Genomic DNA, 21,502 nt, shown 5'->3' with positions numbered 1-21,502 from the left:
TATTTGGAGCGTGATCTATTTAAAACCCACTGAGCCAAGCTTGAAATACTGAATCTTCAGATTTGGATTTAATTGTGAATGAAAGTCTTGTTCATTTTGTGCTTTAAAACCAGTTGCAGTCACGGAAACTATGACAGTCCAAACTGTGAGGAAGATGGAAATCTAAGTCCACCAGGAATGAGCGAAATAATCAGCAAGTAAGTTGCATTTGATGTGTGACTCAATTCTGCTTCATCCGGGATGTAATGTGAAGGGAAATTGCTGACGATTCCTGTAAGATAACGTAGGAATTTCCTCGAAGACATTCCATTGCAGTGTATTAACTGACAACAGCAATCACATAATGCTTGCACCATTTCAAGAGATGCGAGAAAACTGTCAGTGCAAAACGTGTTTATTAAATAGTAAGCAATTTCAATGACCAAAGTCTTGAGTTGTTTGCCTCAGTTTAATATTCATGGACTATGCAGCAAGGATGAAATATTGGGGAAATGGATGCCCCCCACCTTCTCTCCCCTCTCTCCCCATTGCACCCATCCCCAGTCCCAATTGCCTTGGCCCTCCAGCCTTGTGGCAATGCCCTATAAACTTCCTGCGAAAGGTTGAAGGGGAAAAAGGAAATCACCATTCATTACAGCGATACATCTGCAGTGCAACCTGTTCAACAAAATGAGCTGATCCAAGTCCCAAAATGCATAATTGATTGTTTGGGTTGCTTTGAACAACTAACCACCACTGTAGATGCATGCAACGTTTTAAAGATTTATTTTGTGATCAATTGCAGATGCGAAAACTTTGGCACTTCAAACTATGATAAAATTTTCCAGACAAGTTTTCCGGAACCGACAGCAGGGCTCAAAAAGTAAGTTTTGAACTAATATGTAATCACCAAATGCCTCATTCAGAATGCGATGAAGTGAAATTACTGGAGAGCCAGCAGTTTCTGTAAGATTATGTGGAAACTTCTCCCATGTGGACATCTCATTGCAGTGAAGTGAGCACCATTCCAGACCATAGCAGTCACATTAGAAAAACTGGTGGAGAGAGTTTAAAAAAATATATACATCAGCACAAAATGTCTGAACCTCTCGAGTTGGGTTGATTGGCTGACAATATCAAGGTCTTGAGTGACTTTATCTTGGATTGACATTTTTGGACCTTGCATTAAGGGTATAATTAAGTTGGTTTCCCTCTTTAACCTTGGCTTCTCTACAATATACTTCAAACTTCTTGTGAATGTTCTAATAGAAAATAAATTGCCCATCTGGTGAAATCATTCATCTGAACTGTCACTTGTTCCTGGTATCCTACCTTGGTAGACTTCTCACTAAGTTCTCATTTGTCCAGCTGGTTTCTAAATTAATGCTGTCAAGTACTTTTTCCAGTTGTTTGAATCATGTTAGTTGAGACCTGCCAAGGGTATTTGACTGTAGGCAGTATCACATACAATGCTGCAGAATACATTGGCGACTGGTGGGAACGCTGTATATATTAAAAAAATTTGACCTATACCGATTTTTGCTGAGGTCATTTTATGGCAGTGGACCAAGTCATCTGTTAACTGAGTTGAGACCTGGGATTAAACCCATGGGTATTCTGATCAATACAACTTTTCAATTAAACTCTGAGCTATTTAACAGGAAAGAAAGAAAAGGCATCAAAAAAGATTGAGTAGTGGACTTGGAGTTTGGTTTCTGTACTCAGGCAGTGGTTCTTTTCTCGGTTTATGGCTTGCTCACTAATTTGTTTTTTTTCTGAGTGGAAATATTGTCTTTTGTCACTTTGGTTAGTGAGAATGACCTGAAAGACCAAGGAGCAAAAAACAAATCTGCTTGTGATCAAATTGAAAAGCATGTTTGTGTTGTATTATAAAGAGAAATAGTCAGTTTGGAGGAAAGACAGTTTTCTGGGAATGCTTTCTCTTGCAATGAAATAGCAAGCAATTCCAACAGGAATGCACTGACACAAAAGAAACCACTCATCAATCTCTGTACATGTTTGAAAATGGTACGCAGAAGAAAACCCTATACTCAACCTAACTTGCAGTACCTACCATGCCAACCCCACCAAGAGATCTGTGACCTCTTGGAATGAGCAAAGAAAAAGTTTATCAAAATCTGAGGCATGAGGGAGGGAGAAATCCTCCAACCCCCTAACTAACTCATTTTAGATTGGGGAAACTAATACAGGAGACTACATCTGTTCTGGATGAATGTTATGTGGGTCCTATTTATTGTACCAGGATGTGCATACACAATAATGAAACAGGAAGGGGCCAAAATATTGCTGATTCCTCATTGAGGAAAGCGTAAATCACATTAAGATAATGTGCTAGCTGGCCAGTTACTTAGGAAGTTGATCTCTACAACCCTTTTTGGGTAGAGTGAGGGCAGTATGAAACTCTTGCCTTTGTTTTCCACAGTACCATGATTTTTGAACTGTTGGCATTGTGTTTAGTTAAGCAAATACCAAGAACGATTTGTATTTAAATGACATTAATGTGGTGAAACATCCAAGATACTTCATAGGAACACTGTTGAACAAAGTTGCAAAAATGACCAAAAGCATGTTTGAAAACAGGTGTTTTAAGGAAGGTCTTTCAAGAGGAGGGAGAGGCAGAGGTTTGTGATGGAGTTGACATTGAAAGTGCAATAAAACTCAGATGCCTCAAAACACAGAACTGGAGGAAAGTGCACAAAGTCCACAAACTTGGTGATTTGCAAATGAAGCATGTGATGTGAGGAAGAAAACACCTTCACATTGATTTGGGATGCACTGCCTAGCAGGGTGGTGGAGGCAGGTTTAATCGAGGCATTCAAGAGGGCACTGGATGATTACTTAGAAAAATATGCAGAGTTCTGTGATACTGTGTGTATAATTATTTGAAATATTACCTAAGATTACAATTATTTCCAGTCCTATTGTGTCCTTGCATTTTTCTCCAGTGTCACCACAGTCTTGAGTATTTTCAGTGTTGGCTTTCAGAAGCGACCATTCTGGGTACTGAAAGGAATGCTGTTGAGTAATTGAATCTTAACAGAAGTTTCAGATGACTCAGTGGCAATATACTCCCTTGTTAATTACGTGTTGTGAACAGGGGTTTTATTCCAGTGGGATCACAGATTAGTGCTTTGGGCCAAATTTTCTCAGCTGCAGGTACTGATTAAATTTTACCATAATGAGTCAGCAGGGTAGAGCCTCTTTAGCTCTAACTTATTCCCAACTGGGTATTTTGTTGCTGGAATAAAATTTTATGGTTGTGATCTTTTGAGTTTCTTTCTTGTATCTTTTGAGGATTACTGGTTAGGTGTTTTTAATGCCTACACTACTTGATTTGAGCAATACCAGGCAAGAATTTCTTGGTGCAATAAATCATCCTGGTTTCTTCCTGTGGTCTAATTTCAGTTGTAAAGCCATTGTTTCCTCTAGTGAAGGTAACTACCTGAAATATATGTAACTTTTCCATGGCATTCTTCCCCTCTCTATCTCTGATATTTTTCTTGAACCTAATACTGAGATTTCTGATCCTCTTGTGCATCTTGGATTTCCTTTGTCTTGCTGTGCTTTCAGCTGTTTTGACCCTAAACTCTGGAATTCCTATGCAAATGTTTAAAAACTATCATTTATCAAGGTTCAGGTCATGCAGCTGACTTCACTGACGGAATTTACTGATATTTCCAAAAATTCCAGTACTTCGCTTTAAATTGATTCCGTATCCTTAAAAATTTAGGCCACCAGTTTTGGGACTGATTTGAAAGAACAGTTATCCCTGGATTTAATTTGTGATCTGAACGCTATCATACTGAATACAGATGAAGTAAAAATTGTCCCTGCAGTGCAAAATATTTCTAAGAATGAGTCATCTCATTATCGAACAGCATAAGACTATTACTGCATGTGACACAGCAAGCCACTGCCACCTCCCCCATCCACCCCCATTTTAATAAGAATGAAATTGGTTAGTCTTAGTAGAGTCTGTGCATGCGTGTAGTCCACACAATATGGAGTTACTGAGAACAGATGCGTGCAACTTTTAAAGGCATGTCCTTCTGTTTCAATTAATGGAGCAAAAAAGGTAAAGTGTCATAGTCCAAAATGACTATAGGCTGCTCTCCCTCTCAAACATTTAACCTGAAGATCCTAAGGCAAGGGACAAGATTGAGAAGATGGGGCTTTTGTGCATAACCTCAGCCAGTACGGGAATTGAACCTGTGCTGTTGGCATTGAAACAGCTGTCCAGCTAACTGAGCTAAACCAACCTCCACTCAGATGTAGCAAACAGTGCAGACTTGTAGGAGAGTTTCCTAATGAAAAACTGATGACTTCAGTATAAATTGTATGTTATTTTAAGAAGAATGGTTCACTTTAGTCTTTACAAAAAAACAACTCCTACTTTAAACTCCCCTTTGTAAACTTAATCTCATCTGGAATTCAGTCCATCTCTATTTGCTGACCCAAATGTTTCCTGCTTCACCAATGCCTGAATTTGATTTTTTGAATAATTCTGATTTCTCCAAGGCCTCCTTTCTCTCTCATCCTTGTGAATCCCTAAAATTCTTCTGGAGCTCCATGTTCCACTAAGTATGGTCTGTTGTGTATCTCAGCTGAATAAATCCTTCCCCTTAAATATCTCCATCTTTCTCTTTTTAAGAAGCTCTTCGAAAAATTGTCTCCTTTGGTTTGTCTGGCTTTGTTTGATGAGCCTCAGGAGGTTGAATCAGTGAAATTCCCCAAAGAAGAAATACCTTGGAAACAGCAGCCCTCAAAGTTCTGTTCAAAGACATGTCACATCCTGACGTACCTTCAATCCTGGAGTGTCACTGGGTTAAAATTCAGCAGCTTGCAGCCTGATGACACCATGGGAGTACCATCAGCAAGCACACAGCAGCAGTTCAAGAAGGTGGCTCATCACCACTTGCTGTCAGTTAACTAGAGAGGTACAAAGAAATGCTGGTATGACCCATGTCGGAAGAATACATTCAAAAACAGGTTTGATCTACAAAGTTTAAAGTTGCAGATTACTAACTTAATTTTTGCTTGATGGACAGTTACTCACTTGTCTAATTATTTCCAGTACTATAGTCTCAATTCTACGAGCCTGGCTAGACCAGTGCTCAGAAGACTTCCGCCAAGTTCCAAATTACACATGCCTCTGGAAGGTTATTGCCTACTTGAGGCAGATGATGCCAGGATCTGAGCTTGAGCAACAGGCACAGAACCTCCTTGATCAGTTTCAGAAGGAAGAATCAGGAGAACAGGAGCTTGACAGTAAGATATTAATTTTTGCATTGCAAAGATAAAAACTGCTTGTCAAAACAACAGAAGTAGAATGGAATTTTACTGTCTTGGGGGCCAGAAAATAGGATGAACTGTTCAAAAGTCCACTGACTTCAGCAAGGCCAGGAAATTCTACTGGGGTGGGTGGGTGATGGTTGCAAATATTTTATCGTGATTGCAAATACTAGTGTGAAGCTTATTTTAATTTCATCTTTCAAAACTTATTTATGCCATACACGTGAAATAACATCAGAATTATGGACCTCCAATCCTTCTACGACTCCGTTTTCCTTCCCACTGTGCCAAAACCAGAACAATATCAGAGCTCTCTGCTCCTTCCTCGAATGGAGACCCATCCACTACCTTACCATACCTGAGCAAGCCTGTCCTGATTCTGAACAACTTCTCCGTCAACTCCATTCACTTTCTCCAAATAATTAACTACGTGAGTCCTAGTTATGACTGCATTTTTGTTTTTGCAGGACCAAGTGGATCATTCATTTTTCCAGTCCTACATGGGGCCCCTCCCTTATCTCATTTTTCCTGTATGTTGATGACTGCTCCAGCCATGATCTGGGAAATTTAATGGACCTTGTTTTTGAATTCCACCCTTCTCTCACCTTCACCAGGTTCATCTCTGAGAAAAATCAAGGGAAGGAAGAATCAGAGATGAATCCAGTTTCTGGATTCAGCCTGTCAATTAATATTTGCCACAACTACATTGACTACATTTTTTGCACTGCTTTCTACATAGAACATAGAACAGTACAGCACGGTACAGGCCCTTTAGCCCTTAATGTTGTACTGAGCTTTGTCCGAAACCAAGATCAAGCTATCCCACTCCCAAGAGTTCTGGTGTGCTCCATGTGCCTATCCAATAGCTGTTTGCAAGTTCCTGAAGTGTCCAACTCCACTATCACAGCAGGCAGTCCCATTCCACACCCCAACCCCTGAGTAAAGAACTTAGCTCGGGCATCCCTCCTATATCTCCCACCAAGAACCTTTTATAGTTATGCCCCCTAATAACAGTTACATCCACTCAAGGAAATAGTCTCTAAATGTCCACTCTATCTATCCCCCTCATCATCTTATAAACCTCTTAAGTCGCCTCCCATCCTCCTCTGCTTTAAAGAGAAAAGCCTCACCTCCCTCAACCTTTCCTCATAAGACCTACCCTCCAAACCAGATAGCATCCTGTAGTCTCTCCAATGCTTCCACATCCTCATAGTGAGGTGACCAGAACTGCACACAATTTTCCAAATGCAGTCTCACCAAGGTCCTGTACAGTTGTAGCATAACCCCACGATTCTTAAATTCTAACCCCTGTTAATAAACGCTAACACACTATAGGCCTTCTTCACGGCTCTATCCACTTGAGTGGCAACTTTCAGAGATCTACGGATATGAACCCCAAGATCTCTGTTCTTCCACATTCCTCAGAATCCTGCCGTTGACCCTGTAATCTGCATTCAAATTTACCCTACCAAATTGAATCACCTCACACTTCTCAGGATTAAACTCCATCTGCCATTCTTCGGCCCAGCTCTGCATCCTATCAATGTCTCTTTGCAGCCTATAACAGCCCTCCACCTCATCCACTACTCCACCAATCTTGGTGTCATCAGCAAATTTACTGACCCACCCTCAGCCCACTCCTCAAAGTCATTTATAAAGATCACATATAGCAGAGGAGCCAACACTGATCCCTGTGGTACACTGCTGGTAATTGGCCTCCAGTCTGAAAATTTTCCAATTTCCTGTAAGGACTCATTCCATTCTCCCAGTTTCTTTGACTCCGTTACATCTGTTCTGCTGATGCAACCTTCCACATCAGTGCTTCTGACATAAATCAGGATTGCCATCCAGAGTGGTTGATCGACCACTTCACTGTGCCCAGTCAACTTCACACATTTTTTTTGTTCTCACCCCTTTCCCTCCTTCCAGAGCAGTAATTAATAGGGTCACCTTGCCCTTGCCTTCCTCCGGATCATTCTCATTTTTTTTGCCAGCTCCAGCTTAATACTACCACAAAGTACATCTTCCCCTGCCCTCCCCTTTCAGTATTCCAGTCACCACTAACACATGTCCAGCACTTTTGTGTATTCACAGGAGATGCTACACCTGTACTTGGACCTTTTCCTTTCTCCACATCCAAGACCCCAGCCATTCTTACCAGGTGAAACAATGATATTACTTTTACTCTGAGAGAGGAGGGCAGGGGAAGATGTACTTGGTGGTGGTATCAAGCTGGCAAAAAAAAATGATCCGGTGGAAGGCATGGGCAGGGTGATCCTATTAATCAGTGTTCTACCAATACTGTTTGCTGCTCAGTAGAGAGGGCCAAACTGGGTGATGACTTTGCAGAAACATGACCGTGAGTATCCTGTCAATTGTCATTTCAATTCACCACCTTGCTCCCACCTTTCTGTCCATAGCATGCTGTGATGTTCCAATGAAGATTGATACAGGTTAAGGAACAACACCTGATCTCCACACATCTCCACACAATATAGCACTCAACACACAACTTGGATAATAGCCTGTGACTCCTTTTTTTTGCTGAATTGTTTTTGATTATGTTGCAATTGGATGACTGCTATATCATTCATCCCTCACTTGGACACAGCTTTTGTTTCTTTATTCTACACATTATCACTCTAGCTATTGCATCAAAATCTTTTGTTTATTTCTCCTCGCCACCCTTTCCTTTTGTTCCTCCCTTAAAAATCTTAATTCCGACGATAAGTCATTGATCTGAAGCAGTCTCTCCACACACTGCCAGTCTTGCTGAGCATTCTAGCATTTGTCTTTTTAACATTGCACCAGAGCCACTTTCACTTCGAACCTCCATTCAAAAGAATCAGTTTTATTTGTTATGTTGGAAATACTCCAGTCAGCTTTTTGTGCAACGTTTAAACACTGAAGGAGTTAGAAAACCATTGGTGCATGGATTATTACAATTTGCTGGGCGGAGAAGTGCTGAGAAATGAGATTGCAGCTAATGGATCCATTTGAGAGTTGGAACCAGCACCGTCACCTTTGGCCAAATGGTTGACCTGTGTTTCACTTTGAAACATCTACATGAACATACTTTGATAACTGCCAGTTAAACTACTCTACAACTCAATGGTAACTCAAAAGATAAAGGTTTTCAGTCTCTCTGAAAGATAAAAAGGTTTAGTTATACACTGGATTGTAATGGAATTAATGAACTTGGTACAATGATATTTTAAAGATTACCAGATCTTAAAAAAAACACTATTGACAAATTGTAATCACCAGCATGCAATACATGTTGTTACAGGAACACCGTTTTACCCACATATACTCCAATTGAGTATTCTGCCAGGTTGGAAGAATCATTTCCGAATGGTGTGGTGTTGTGAATTAGTTTATTTATGTGTATTGTGTAAAGCTTTTCACATTACTGGCATTCTTAAGTAAACGAATTCAGAACATCCGCTGACCATAGGTTCATGCGGAGTTATGCCCAGTGGTTTTGAAATTCATTTGGGTTTCCTTTCGCATTTTTTTGAAATTGTTTCTGAATTCTGAATTTATAATTAAGCTAAGCTTGTTTAAAAATGAATCAGAGTTGAGTGTTGTGCTGACATTGACTGGAAGAGGGTCTTTTTTTTTTGTTGTGGTGCCAGATACTTATTTGCCATTTCAGTCTTGACCTTTTGTAAAGCCTGTATCTGTCAAAGTATCAGAAAGGCTTTTCCAGAACTTTCAGTGTTTCTGGAAAGGACTCTGAAATGTTTCCCTCTCCTTCTCTAACCCCAATCTTTTCCTGCCCCCTCCTTGCACTACCAATTTGAGGCGTTATGATTACAGAATACACAAGCGCAAGATATACATCATGCAACCTGAAGAGGAAGATGCACTATGATCTGATTTTTGCCTGGCAGCATTTATTACGACCTATTGGCAATTTCTTCTAGCTGTTGCTATCAATGGTATCTTTATTACATTCTGTGACTTGCTCTATGACAAAGTTTTGAAATAAGAACATACTAAGTGTGGTGGAAGATTTACTCAGACACAGATTAGCTTCCCATCTATCAGGACTGCTGAATGAGAACACATCAATAAATATTTTCTTGCTACTCAAGTGCTCTCCATTAAGAGACTTTGACTGTAACATTGTTGAAGATTAATTTCACTGAATCTAGATTGAAAAAATACAGCTGTAAGAACATTTTAAACCAGTGCTAGATTTCTAATTGTGCATATTTGAGAAGTGTATTGTTTTTAGAAATTTTAGTTAAGTGCCATGAACTTTGGGCACAAAATAAATGTCTCCTTTCAATTGTACAGATAGTAGCTATGGAACCATCACTTTCCGACTGGGAGAGGAAGGGGATGTAGAGATAGGGGGAGTTGATGAGAAACAGGACATCCTCTCCTTCCCGTCAGACATTGTTGCAGAGCAGCTGACATACATGGATGCTGTGAGTAAACGTGGACTTGGGGCCATTCTGTAGGGACCAGTTGCCCACTATGCTGCGTGTGATGTTTTGGATGGCAGTCAGTGATCCAATTTCTCTTCACATAATTAGCAGTCACTATAACTGAGTTCACACACAATGCAGTGTCTAAGACACCAGAGCATGTTTGACATGTGACCTCAGTAACAAGATTGGAATATCTTTCAATGAAAACTTCAACTTTGTTTCTCTGAAGGTGAAAGTCATGTGAAACAAGTAGCCTTGGGGGTGACTGAAAACCCCTTTATTATTAACATCTCCTGTTAAACTTCTCTGCATTGTGTAATGGTATTGCAGGATTAAAGCTGCAATGTTCACAGCTGACATAAAAATGGTAACAAATATGAGCAGACCAGTGTAGTTTCCTTTTTAGTTTTCAGATAAACACTGATACAAGTCAGGCTTGCATGGAAAAAGCTTGGCAAATTTTTCATGGTGTATAGCAGTCAAAGTGCAACCAGTCCGCTTGAGTAACCTAGAGAGTTACAGCATGGAAACAGGCCCTTCAGCCCAATTTGTCCATGCCACTCAGCTTTTAACCATTAAGCTAGTCCCAATTGCCCATGTTTGGCCCATATCCCACTCTACCAGTCTTACCCATTTAACTACCTCTGGCAACTTGTTCCAGATGCCCACCACACTTTGGGGGAGTGGGAGGGGGAGGGAAATTGCCCCTTTAGACCCATTTGTATCTCTCCCTTCTCACCTTGAACCTATGCCCTCTAGTTTTAGACTTCCCAACTTTGGGAAAAGATGTTGACTATCTACCTGATCTGTGCCCCCCTATTTTATAGACCGCTAAGATCTCCCTAAGCCTCCTCTGCTCCAGGTAAACAAAGTCCCAGCCTCTCCTTGTAATTCAAACCATAATGTCCCAGTACCACCCCAGTCAATCTTTTCTACACTTTTTTCCTAGTTTAATAATATCCTTTCTATAATAATAGGGTGACCAGAATGGTACATAGTATTCCAAGTATGGCCTTACCAATGTCATGTACACGTCCCAACTGCTGTATTCAACGTTCTCATTTATGATGAGACCAATTTAACATATGCTAATGGAGGGTGCAAATAGGCTGTAAAATGAGTCTTTTGCCCAATCCCATCTTGACAAGTTACGGTAAAATTGCAACCTATGGTTGTCTCAAAATAAAATGTTTTAGAAATCTGTTTAATTGAAATGCCTAGTCTATGCAGGACATCTTACTTTTTTAGAATATTGGGAGAGGGCAGCTGTTTAACAGTAAAACATTCTATAAATTGGCTTCCTTTAGTCCAGATCAGCTATTCTCCTCTCCAAACATCACTGGATCCAGGTAATAAAGTACATGCTGCTTTAGCACCCTGAACCCACTCACCTACTTCAACTACATGCTGCCTCTGGCAATATGATCTGCAGACATGGGAGTTAGCTTCGACAGGCACTTTGATGCCTAACTCTACCTCTCTGCCATTTTTCTTGACCTTTCGCCTTGTCACTTGCATTGTTAGACTGGCAGTTCATTCAGTTGTGCATGAACAAGCCATAAATTTCCCAGCATTGATCATGGAGGAGAATGGAGGCATAGTCCATCTTCAGCTGGCACTAGAAACTGCATGCTTTCCCAGTCACTATCTCTGATTAAAAACAAACTGTCTACAGCATGCAGAAGTGTCACTTTTAACCCCATTGCACAAAGAATTCAGTTCAATTCTAATACTGCCTGCTTTTGGTCATAGTACAACCAATCTTCCACTGAAGCCATTGTTCATGCCTTTCATTTCCATATCCAAAACTCTTCACGAGCTCCTCCAAAACTCTTGACACTGTATCCTATCAGCACAAATTCACTACTTCTCCAACTCTAGTATTTTCTGTCTATATTCCATGCTTGCATTTCCTCCCCAAATCTCTTCTGCCTCTTCCTGCTATGGCCTTTCTTAAAACATACATCTTTGACTAAGGTTTTAGTAAACCTTCCTAATATTGCCCCTTGTTTCTGGCTATGTCTTGAATCCCATCTCCATATGATTGAGTAATATAGTTGTAGCTGTTGTGGTTCACTCTCACCTTTTAATTTGAAGATCTCATTAAGTGTTACCAGATATTTTAATTGGTGTGTGAGAGGCTCTTGTAAAGTAGATAATCTGGTCAAAAATAATCCGTCACTCGCTTATGGGGTAGAAATTTGTCTCAGGTGGTGGTGCAAATTATGTGGTATTGGATTAGCCACTCATATATACACCATCCAATGTTAGCAGGCAGCTGAACAGATCCTGCATGTTTCACTCCACTAATGCCTATATCTGTGAGAATTATACACTGTCACTGTCTAACCTTTGTATTTTAGTTTTAAATGTACAAAGCAGTGAAGCTGGTTGACCGTTACCTGGGCAAGTTTTGTTTGCACTTTAGTGTTCAAAAGGTCTATGGTAGTAAAAACATCTTTAGTATTCATTTTTATTTTTGATCAGTACCTGTTCAAAAAGGTGGTCCCCCATCATTGCCTGGGATACATCTGGTCCCAACGGGGCAAAAAGGAAATCAAACATCCAGCACCTACAGTCCAGGCTACCATCACTCAATTCAATCTCGTCACTAAGTGTGTCATTGGTACCATATTAAAGGACCTCCAGTCGAAACCACAGCAGAGGGCTAAAATAATTGACAAGTGGATTCACATTGCTCAGGTATGACATTGTCTATCGATCTCTATGCAAAAGGCAAAATCCCACAAGGATGTGGAAGGCAGCATGCAAGCAATTTGGGTTGGGTGTTAACAAGTACAGAAAACCTCATGGATAGTGGGTGAGGGAGGAGCAGTGAGGTAGGTTTTTGACAAAGAAAAGTTGATTGCTTCTGTAGAATGTTGAATTATGGCAATCATAATTCCCACAGTGAGTTTGGAAGGTGAAATCAGTATAATTTGCTTTTGTAAACAAAACCCAGTATGTGCTGAACATTGTATCCTTTGGCTGCAAATAACAGAGTAAGCTGAGTAAGCAGCCCCTTCTTAATTTGCAGTACCTATTACAGAAGCTGTTTGCCAGCTCCTGTGCATTAGAGATCCTGTAGTCATATCACAATCTGGCATCATTTAATTATATGAAATGTATGGCGGCCATGTGACTGCCCTGCGTTTTTAAAGATCTAAAGCCACTGTTGGTTGAGCTCTGGGTCAAGACCTCTGCCCAGTTTTCAACCTAGGCTTTATTTTTCCTCAACGAAATCAAATAGTTAATAAAGCTGCAGGATGTCTAAAGAGGAAGAGGTTGGTGTTATGTACCTAACAGGTCATGCCTCTGCTAATGCTTGTATTTGAATATTAACAAGTCACGTGAAGAAACAATGCAAACTGATTTCAGGTTATTAATTGCATTTCCGCAATGAAGTTGAGTATTACAGTTTGTACTTTGCATCCCTTCCCCTTCTGGCTGTAATTAATGTTTATATTTTATTCTTCCTTTCCATCAATTCTTGCTGGTGAATGACCCCATGCCCGAGTGACTTCCCTCCAGCATCTTCCAAATTGGCTGTTCATCACACGCAGAGGCAGGGGATGGGGGGATTAAAAGAGATTGGGAGCAGGTCCTCTTTTAGGTCAGCAATAGAGGCAGACTGGGTCTAAAATTATCAGTGCCAGTTTGGTATTCTGTTTTCCTGCTCATTTTGGGGAAGGTGGGTTTGAGGCTCAGCAAGGGTGCCCACCTTGGTTGCGCTCTTTAAGATCATTGACAGGAGGTTAAATGAGATTTTCCACTCGGTCTCCAGTTTCACAACATGACAGGTACAGTTCAATTGGCTGCAGCCTGGCAGACACCCAGTGGCAGTCTCGCATGTATACTCCAGGTAGGCAGACAGGTCCTCCCTGCCTAACTGGGTACTAGCACAACCAAAGGCCACCCTGTAGAGGCAGTCCCATCCTGTTGGTGGCCTTTGCTGCTTTATCTATAATGAAATCAGATTTTTTGTTTTTTTTTCCATTTTGAAACACCTTCTATTACTTATCCTTGGCAACAGCTGGCTGTTCCCCTCGAGCTGGAAGGCTGATGCCTCTCTAGGTTTGAAAGCCTGCCTGGGATCCCTATCTCCATGCCTTTTTCAAGTGGGTACTTCCATAAAAATCACACATTTTCACAAACCCTCACCCAGCCTCTCAACCAGGTGGTTTTGGAACCTGGCAACAGTCCCACATCCTGTTTCCTGCCCTCGGGAGCAGGAATTATGACTGATTTAATTTCTCCCGCTTCCTTTTGTAGAGTCAAGTGTATGGTGGGCACTGCTGCTGCTATCCTAGTTGAGATCAGCTAACTTGGATATCAACAGTTTTATTTTAGTCAAAATGTAGTCAATAAAAATGTACTCAATTTTCTGATTTATATGTTTTTTTTAAAAGATTATCTTGTGCTGCCTGTACTACCCTTTTTACTCTTTGTTAGAAATTACAATATTTGTCACCAATTCATCAGCCTAACAAAATGGGCAGAGGCTTCCCCTCTCTTCTTCTCTTCCCTTCCCTCCCCTTTTCCCCTCCCCCTCTCATACCCTCTTCCCCTCTCCCCTCCCCGCTTCCCCACTCCCCCTTCCCCTCTCCTCTTCCCCCCTTCCCCCTCTTCCTCTGAAACACACCATCTGACCACAGCTGAAGAGAGTGTGGTAGAGGAAAAATAAGGGAGTAACGAGCGTGAAATGTGACAATGTTTTTCTGTAATCTGTTTTTGCTGCTGTTATTTTCACAGCTGAACTTCTGTTCTTGTCAGCAAATGGGAGCTGCTGTTACTTACACAGAACTCCTTTGTTTTCCAACAGGAATGTAGGATCTTGAAGAATTTTTCATCTCTGTATGCGATTGTGTCTGCAATGCAGTCAACTCAAATATTCAAGTTGAAGAAGACTTGGGCATTCATATCAAAGTAAGTTCCTTTTCCACAGTAGCTGTGAAATATTTCTGATAAACATACAGTACTGGATAGCAAGTTCTACGTGTGTCAATAAGACTGCCAGAGGTACTTGCTGTGCACTCCTAATAATTAGCTAATTGTCAGAATTGATCTTCCTTTGGCTAGTGCCAGGGACCTGGGTTCAATTTAGGCCTTGAGTGACTGTGGAGTTTGCACATTCTGTGGCTGCGTGGTTTTTCTCCTTGGTGTCCGGTGCGACTAGCAGGATAAATCCATGGGGTTAGGACCTAGATTAGATTGTTATTGGTGCAGGTTGGATGGGCTGAATGGCCTCCTTCTGCACTGTAGGAATTCCGATTCTTAATAAAGCTGTTCAGCTTGAACGTTAAATTATTGTGCTCCCAAACTGATCTGCTCTTAGATATAACCTGCCACAATTCGCCTAGAATGATGCTGTGCCAGCCATATAAGATGGTGGATAAAAGCAAATTCCTGTGGATGCTGGAATCTGAAAAGAGCTGAACATTCAAAGGGTCATCTGGACTCAAAACGTCAGCTCTTTTCTCCCCTTACAGATGCTGCCAGACCTGCTGAGATTTTCCAGCATTTTTCTCTTTATTGATTTCATTTAGGATGCTGGAAGTACAGAAAAGTCAATCTTTTATCTCCTGAGGAAGTGCAATAAACCCTTGAGAGCATACACATGTAATTTTTATCTCTGTGCTGCAGACAATTTAATCCTGTTTGCATTTTTGAGTTTCTTGGCAGTTTCTCTTGCTGCCAATAATATTTGCCAAAGGATAGCTAATCCGATTCATTAACATTAAATTCTGTAAAACTCCCAAAATGCTCATCATCCTCCATTGTATTTGTTACCTGTTTGTAGATGTTGGAGTCCTTGGCAGCCATTAGTTAATCTCCTTCTATTCCCTCATGAGTAATTTGTCTCATTCTCTTGACTAGGCACAGTACATCAATGTTTCATGAGCTTTCAGATATATCCTTCAATGAAAATAATTCTGTGACAAATAGAGACCTGCTAATGAAGGTAAGATGTTGCATGTGGCTCAATGGATCTATTTTAGTGAGCTGTTCAATGTTTTAAAGTAAGTAATAAATAGTATCTATAATGAGTTAAACTAGTGGCTGACTGCATGTGAATGTTGTCAACCAATGAAGCAATAAGTGTACTAGGTTGTCTGGCTTGACTGAAGCATTCAAAGCCTGTCGGATGCTAACTTTTTTAATAAACATTTAATGTGGGTATGCTGCCAAGAATACAACCTAAGTATATCTTAGAAATTTGAACTTGAAGGATAAAGTGAGACTTGTGCCAATGGATTTTTGCTTTGTGCACTGAGGGCATGTAATTAAAACCCAAAGTGGAAGAGTTACAGATTCGATTGGTTCCCTTAAGTATTTATTTGTTAAATTTTTACCTGTTTTTCTTGTTTGTCCTCTATAATAAGGATTAGTTGTTGCATGAGAACTGGGGCAAATTTGTAATCCGATTGCTTTATTTGTTATATTTCAAATTATAGTGACCTAATTTCATATAGTTTGTATCAAAACAGACACCAATCACAGCATCTGGAAACATTGTGCTTTTATTTTGTTTTAAGAGAGCCACGTACTCCAGGAATACTGAATTACTGAAATATTAACACATAGAAATTTACGGTGATGAAGGGGCCACTCGTCCCATTGTGTCCATACTGGCTGATTTGTAGCCATCAGTCTAATCCCACTTTCCAGCTCTTGATCTGTAATTTTGATAGGTGTACATGCAAGTAGTTAGAGGATCGCTTGTCAATACCAGTGAGTTCCCAAACCCTGCCACTATTATTAGAACCATAGGAATATCCACCCCCACTATTCCACACCCTTGTGGTTTCGAGTGAATCCTGCTCTTTTATCTGCACTAGTTCTTAATGTATTCTGAAAAAGTCTTTGGGTTTCTTTGATTTACTTACCAATATCTTGATGCCCTCTCTTTACTTTCCTAATTTCTTTTTAAGGTCACCTGTACACTTTTTTTTTACTCCTCCTAGATTCTTCATAGCACTGAGCCTTTGGTATCTGTCAAGAGCTTCCTTTTCTTTCTTTCTCCTAAGCCTCTTGACAGCCAGTGGCTCTGGATTTGTTAGTCCAGTTTTTTTGAGGGACATATTTGACCTAAACTCTTGTTATCTCTTCCTTGCCTGCCTCCCATTGAGAGCTAAGACCAGTTGAATAACAACTCCTTTTCTCTGATGTGCTTATCAAGAATATTGGATGATTGTTAATGATTTTGCCAGGATATTTTTGAAAGTTCTAGTGGACAGCCAAGTATAGCAGAGTCCTCCACCAGAAAAAAACAAGCCCAACTAGGAATGCACACTCACCATGTTTTGGATAGGGCTTGCAACACCTAACTCTCGGTATCTGAGAAGGACCAAAATGCATTCGGTCAAATTGAGGGGTTTGACAGGATTGCCTGTTTTAATATGTGTTTGACATGATTTTGCAATGCCATGCTGTGGTTGTACAAAGTTGATGTGACTATTTATTGGCTTGCTAGATTTTGGCAGTGTGACAATAATTCAGTTCATCTGAATGGATTTTGCCTTTTCTAAAAGAACATGATTCAGCTCAAGCACATGTTGTTGCACTTCTAGGAATTGCAGCTACATTCTTCTCCTTCTGCCCTTTTCACCACCGTGCCTGTTTTTAGTGCTTGGCTCCATGAGGAGCATTTTTATTTCCCCACTTTCAGGCACTCCCTTTCAAACATGTCTTCTTTGATTTGAATTAGTGTCCAATAGGGTGGGAGGCAGTAAATCTATGCTAATATTGTAACAATCAACACTGATACTTGTGTTTTGAAGAAAATGGTGATCTCATAAAGCATTTGTCCATCTCTGGGGGACTGTACCCCCCAAATTAGATACAGATTTTATCTTGAAGTGCTTCCAAAGTTGTTTTTTACTTGATTAAGCTGATTGGCCTAGTAAATGACATGCAGGAGGCCTAAACCTGATTTTGCTTCTCCCTGTATATTTTCCTGCATATTTTCAGTTGAATAATTGGGCTGAATGGTCAACATATTAGTCAAGAAGAAGGTACAATCCCAAAATTCGTAACTTGTGGGTTGCAGGAAGTGTTCAGTTTGTCTCGTGCTGTTTTAAAAAATATTAAGGCACTCCAATGTCATCTGTACATACAATAGTACATCCTGGCATATTTATCATCACTTGGGTATCAGGAAGCCATTGTTTCTCGCTCCTGCCGTAAGCTCCCTCCTTTGCTCAGACTGAACTGGACAGTGGAAAAACTTTGGCTTTCTGTTTTATCTAGATCTATATCCTACATGAACTCCATCACCAAGACCACTTGTTTCTTTGCAGCATCTTGTGTCCCACATCAACTTAGTCCCAGTGTCCTTGCAATTTTTAATCTTTACATTTGATTGGATACTTCCAACACCCCACTTCTGACTAGCCTTAAGTCCAACTTTGTACCTCATCCTTGACTTGTTTCTCCCTGCTTCTCTCTAACTTGAGGAATGTTCTGAAAAGCTTTATTTTGAATCAAAATTTCAGCGAACTCTCCTAATGTTTGTGCTCATGGTTTGTGCTCATAGATTAATATGCTTAATTTCTCCAACTGATAAAGTGATTAGTTACATTATAAATTTCGAGGTGCCAAATTATCCCACATGCTTCATTGTGTACAGAGCAGAAAATAGTCAAGCATGGGTTGTTGCTTAATTCCTAATCAATTTTGGAGGTAGTCAAAGCATTTGTCTTCTGAATTCGAAGAGGACTGTGTAATATTTTTGTTAGGACTAATCTGTCAGGCACCCTGATCCATAAGCACATTTGAAAAGGAGCAGCAGTAGGTCATTTGGCCTCTTGAACCTGAGCTGCCATTCAATAAAATCATGGTTCATGTTTTTATGGGCTCAGCTCCACCTCCCCATAATCCTTAATTCCTTTACTGTTCAAAAATCTATCTATCTATGCTTGCCTTAAAGACAAACATTCAACAAGGTAGCCCCAACTGCTTCACTGGGCAGGGAATGCCACAGATTCATAACTGTCTGCTGGGGAATCTCACCTCCCCTCACCCCCCAGCCCCACCCAGAAACCCTAGGTAAAAATTTCAAACTGCAATTACCCTGCAATGGGAGCCATCCAAAAGTACAATATAAATAGCAAACTTTGGTTCCAACTGTCTTATAATCGTTTCCCAGAAGAAGTCAGAATTAAAACCACTTCTAACTTCTGGATAACTATAAAGTACAATATTCACTCTGAGCCCCACCATTGACAACCCAACCCCCATCCTGCTGCTCCCCAATTCTACCCACTTGTCTTACAAACTTACCTTCTCCATGTCTTTCCCAATGTGGCTGGACCTTTTAAACTTGCCTGCTTTATGACAACTAGAGCTGTAAAAGAAGGTGTGGTTTTCCTTTCTCTCCAACTCTCTGCCTGTGGCACCTGCAAATATAAGAAATGAGTTCAAATCCGACCACAGAAACTAGGGATTTAAATTCAAATCAATAGGCATGAAACTATCAGATTGTTGTAAAAACCCATCTTATTCACAAATGTCCTTGAGGGTAGAAAATTGGTTATCCTTATCTTGTCTGCCCTACATGTGACTCCAGATCCACAGCAATATAGTTAACTCAACTGCCCTCCGAAATGGCCTAGCAGCTGTCAAGAGAATGGCTTGCCACCACCTCGAGGGCAATCAGAAACAGACCTTCCTAACAAAATCACAAACAGAATTTGCGATTCAAATGCCCTCAATTACATCACGCCGCAAAATTAATCACGAGCAATTAATTCTGCCGTCGACAGGCGATCCAGTCTCGAGTGCATCACCCAGAAAGTGTTCTCATTTGTGTTCTAATCTGAGACTGGCATTAATGATCAGCTTTTGTGTTCATTTGGTTCTCAATATGGGATAAATTGCAGTTTCACTTCAAAATATCGCAGGTTGAAATTGGAATTTGCCCAACATGTTAGCACAAGCCTTCAGATTTGCTATGTAATTTATAAAAACACGAGGCTTTGGGGTTAAGATCTCACTTGGTGTCACATTGGCCAGAGTTCATAATTGATTTTTTTCCTAAATCTTCAGGAAGAAACTTTAAAGTTTGCAAACCTTGACAGCCGTGTGAAAGATAACCAAAGCGGGGTCAGAAATGGCTACAGATGCAGAAACAAATGGTGTGTCATCTAGTCATTCCAAGACTTAACAATTCTCAAAATTCAAGTAGTGATTCATCTTTACGTAATTCTTTGCTCTAAATGAGGCTATTAACCATTTCTCCTTTCTATTTCCAATGAGGACGCCACTGTTGCTGTTTGACTGGTTGCATTTTAAAAGCTATAATTATTGGGACGGTGCTGATGTTTATAAATATAATCATGTATTGACAACCAATGTATCATTTGAGATCTAAATTGTTCCACATTTAAGATGATCCAAAGCTAGTATGGGCAGAATCTTCGTCATGGTCTAAAGGGTAAAGGCAGTATTCTGACTCAATCACTGCTGAGTATACTGATGTTCACAAGGGTAGAAATTGGGGCTCCCATTTGGTCACCTATTTTAGGATAAGGAAGAAAGAACTAAATTCCGTACAGAAATAGGTAATTAGTGTCAGCTCAAGTCTGTTAGGCTGAATGGATTAGTTCTGGGGATGGATGTATAATCCTGTGAAAGATTTTGCAGGTCAATGCACTGGATTGGAAGAATGAGATGGAATCTCAGTGAAATGCAAGGTTGAGGATTTGGCAGGAAATCTATACACGGAAGAGCTGTGGACACTTGGTTGAAGATCAATAGATTTTGAACTCAGGAAATCAAGGGAGATAAGAATCAAGCCAAAAAGTGGAGTTGAAGACAGTCACTTATTAACTTATTGAATGGTGGGAGCTGTAGGGTCTACTCTAGTTGTTACTTGTGTTCTTTCTGCTATAAAATAACACAACTAGTTGGCACTGCTGATAGCTGACCATTAGCTCCTTCTGGAAAGCTGCATATCTGATCATTATTTAAGGACTGCAGTGCCTTTTGATAGAATAAGATACCAAAGGTTATCCTCGAGATCACCATATGAAGAGAAGTTCCAGCCATGAATTTCTGGTAACAAAGGAGAAAAAGAAAATAAAGTGATGGAGGATAATATAATGTTTTGCCTGCACTTACAATTAAGTGATAATTTGGGGTTAATATTGGCAAATGTTGTATTTGACCAATGCTGTTTACATTTTTATTATTGTTTTGTACATAATTACTTATCACTTAAATATTCACCATTAGCAAGAATGGGTAATCTATTTATAACCCCTGATATGTGAGAGAATTCCCAACCTTCAAGTGATTGATATTGATCAACTCAACATGGGAGATCCAGCTCTAGCTTTCCATCCCATGGTATGATCTGTAATTAAATAGACTCAAGTGTTCAGGTTGCAAACTGATTTAGTTACGTACAAAAGGGAGCGGTTTTAAGTATGGATAGTATGTTTAGGAAATGTGACATGCATTTAAAATGGATTAAACAATTTTGCTCCTCTTTTATAGGGTGTGATGCAGGGAACTGTGCCCTACCTGGGGACTTTCTTAACTGATCTAATTATGTTGGACACTGCTCTTCCAGATTATATTGATGTAAGTCTCTTTACATAAGAACATAAGAAATAGGAGCGGGAGTAGGCCATCTAGCCCCTCGAGCCTGCCCCGCCATTCAATAAGATCATGGCTGATCTGAAGTGGATCAGTTCCACTTTCCCGCTCTCTTCCCATAACCCTTAATTCCCTTGTCTGTCAAAAACCTATCTTCCCGTGTCTTA

The 21,502-nt window shown here is 40.3% G+C and overlaps 1 protein-coding gene across 1 annotated transcript in view; it reads left to right on the top strand.

Moving 5' to 3' along the window:
• LOC145347937 (ral guanine nucleotide dissociation stimulator-like 1) overlaps positions 1–21,502 on the top strand; it is a 105,092-nt gene that overhangs the window by 63,868 nt on the left and 19,722 nt on the right. Inside the window, 10 exon segments of the mRNA XM_080195925.1 lie at positions 114–197; positions 785–862; positions 5,075–5,268; positions 9,598–9,731; positions 12,222–12,437; positions 14,557–14,660; positions 15,612–15,696; positions 19,782–19,827; positions 19,830–19,870; positions 21,234–21,320. Coding sequence (XP_080052051.1) covers positions 114–197; positions 785–862; positions 5,075–5,268; positions 9,598–9,731; positions 12,222–12,437; positions 14,557–14,660; positions 15,612–15,696; positions 19,782–19,827; positions 19,830–19,870; positions 21,234–21,320 — 1,069 coding nt within the window.

The sequence above is a fragment of the Carcharhinus amblyrhynchos genome, chromosome 9 (assembly GCF_965287045.1).
Source record: "Carcharhinus amblyrhynchos chromosome 9, sCarAmb.v2.hapA, whole genome shotgun sequence".
In the NCBI taxonomy this organism is placed as follows: Eukaryota; Metazoa; Chordata; class Chondrichthyes; order Carcharhiniformes; family Carcharhinidae; genus Carcharhinus; species Carcharhinus amblyrhynchos.
This window is presented reverse-complemented; position numbering and strand designations above follow the sequence as displayed.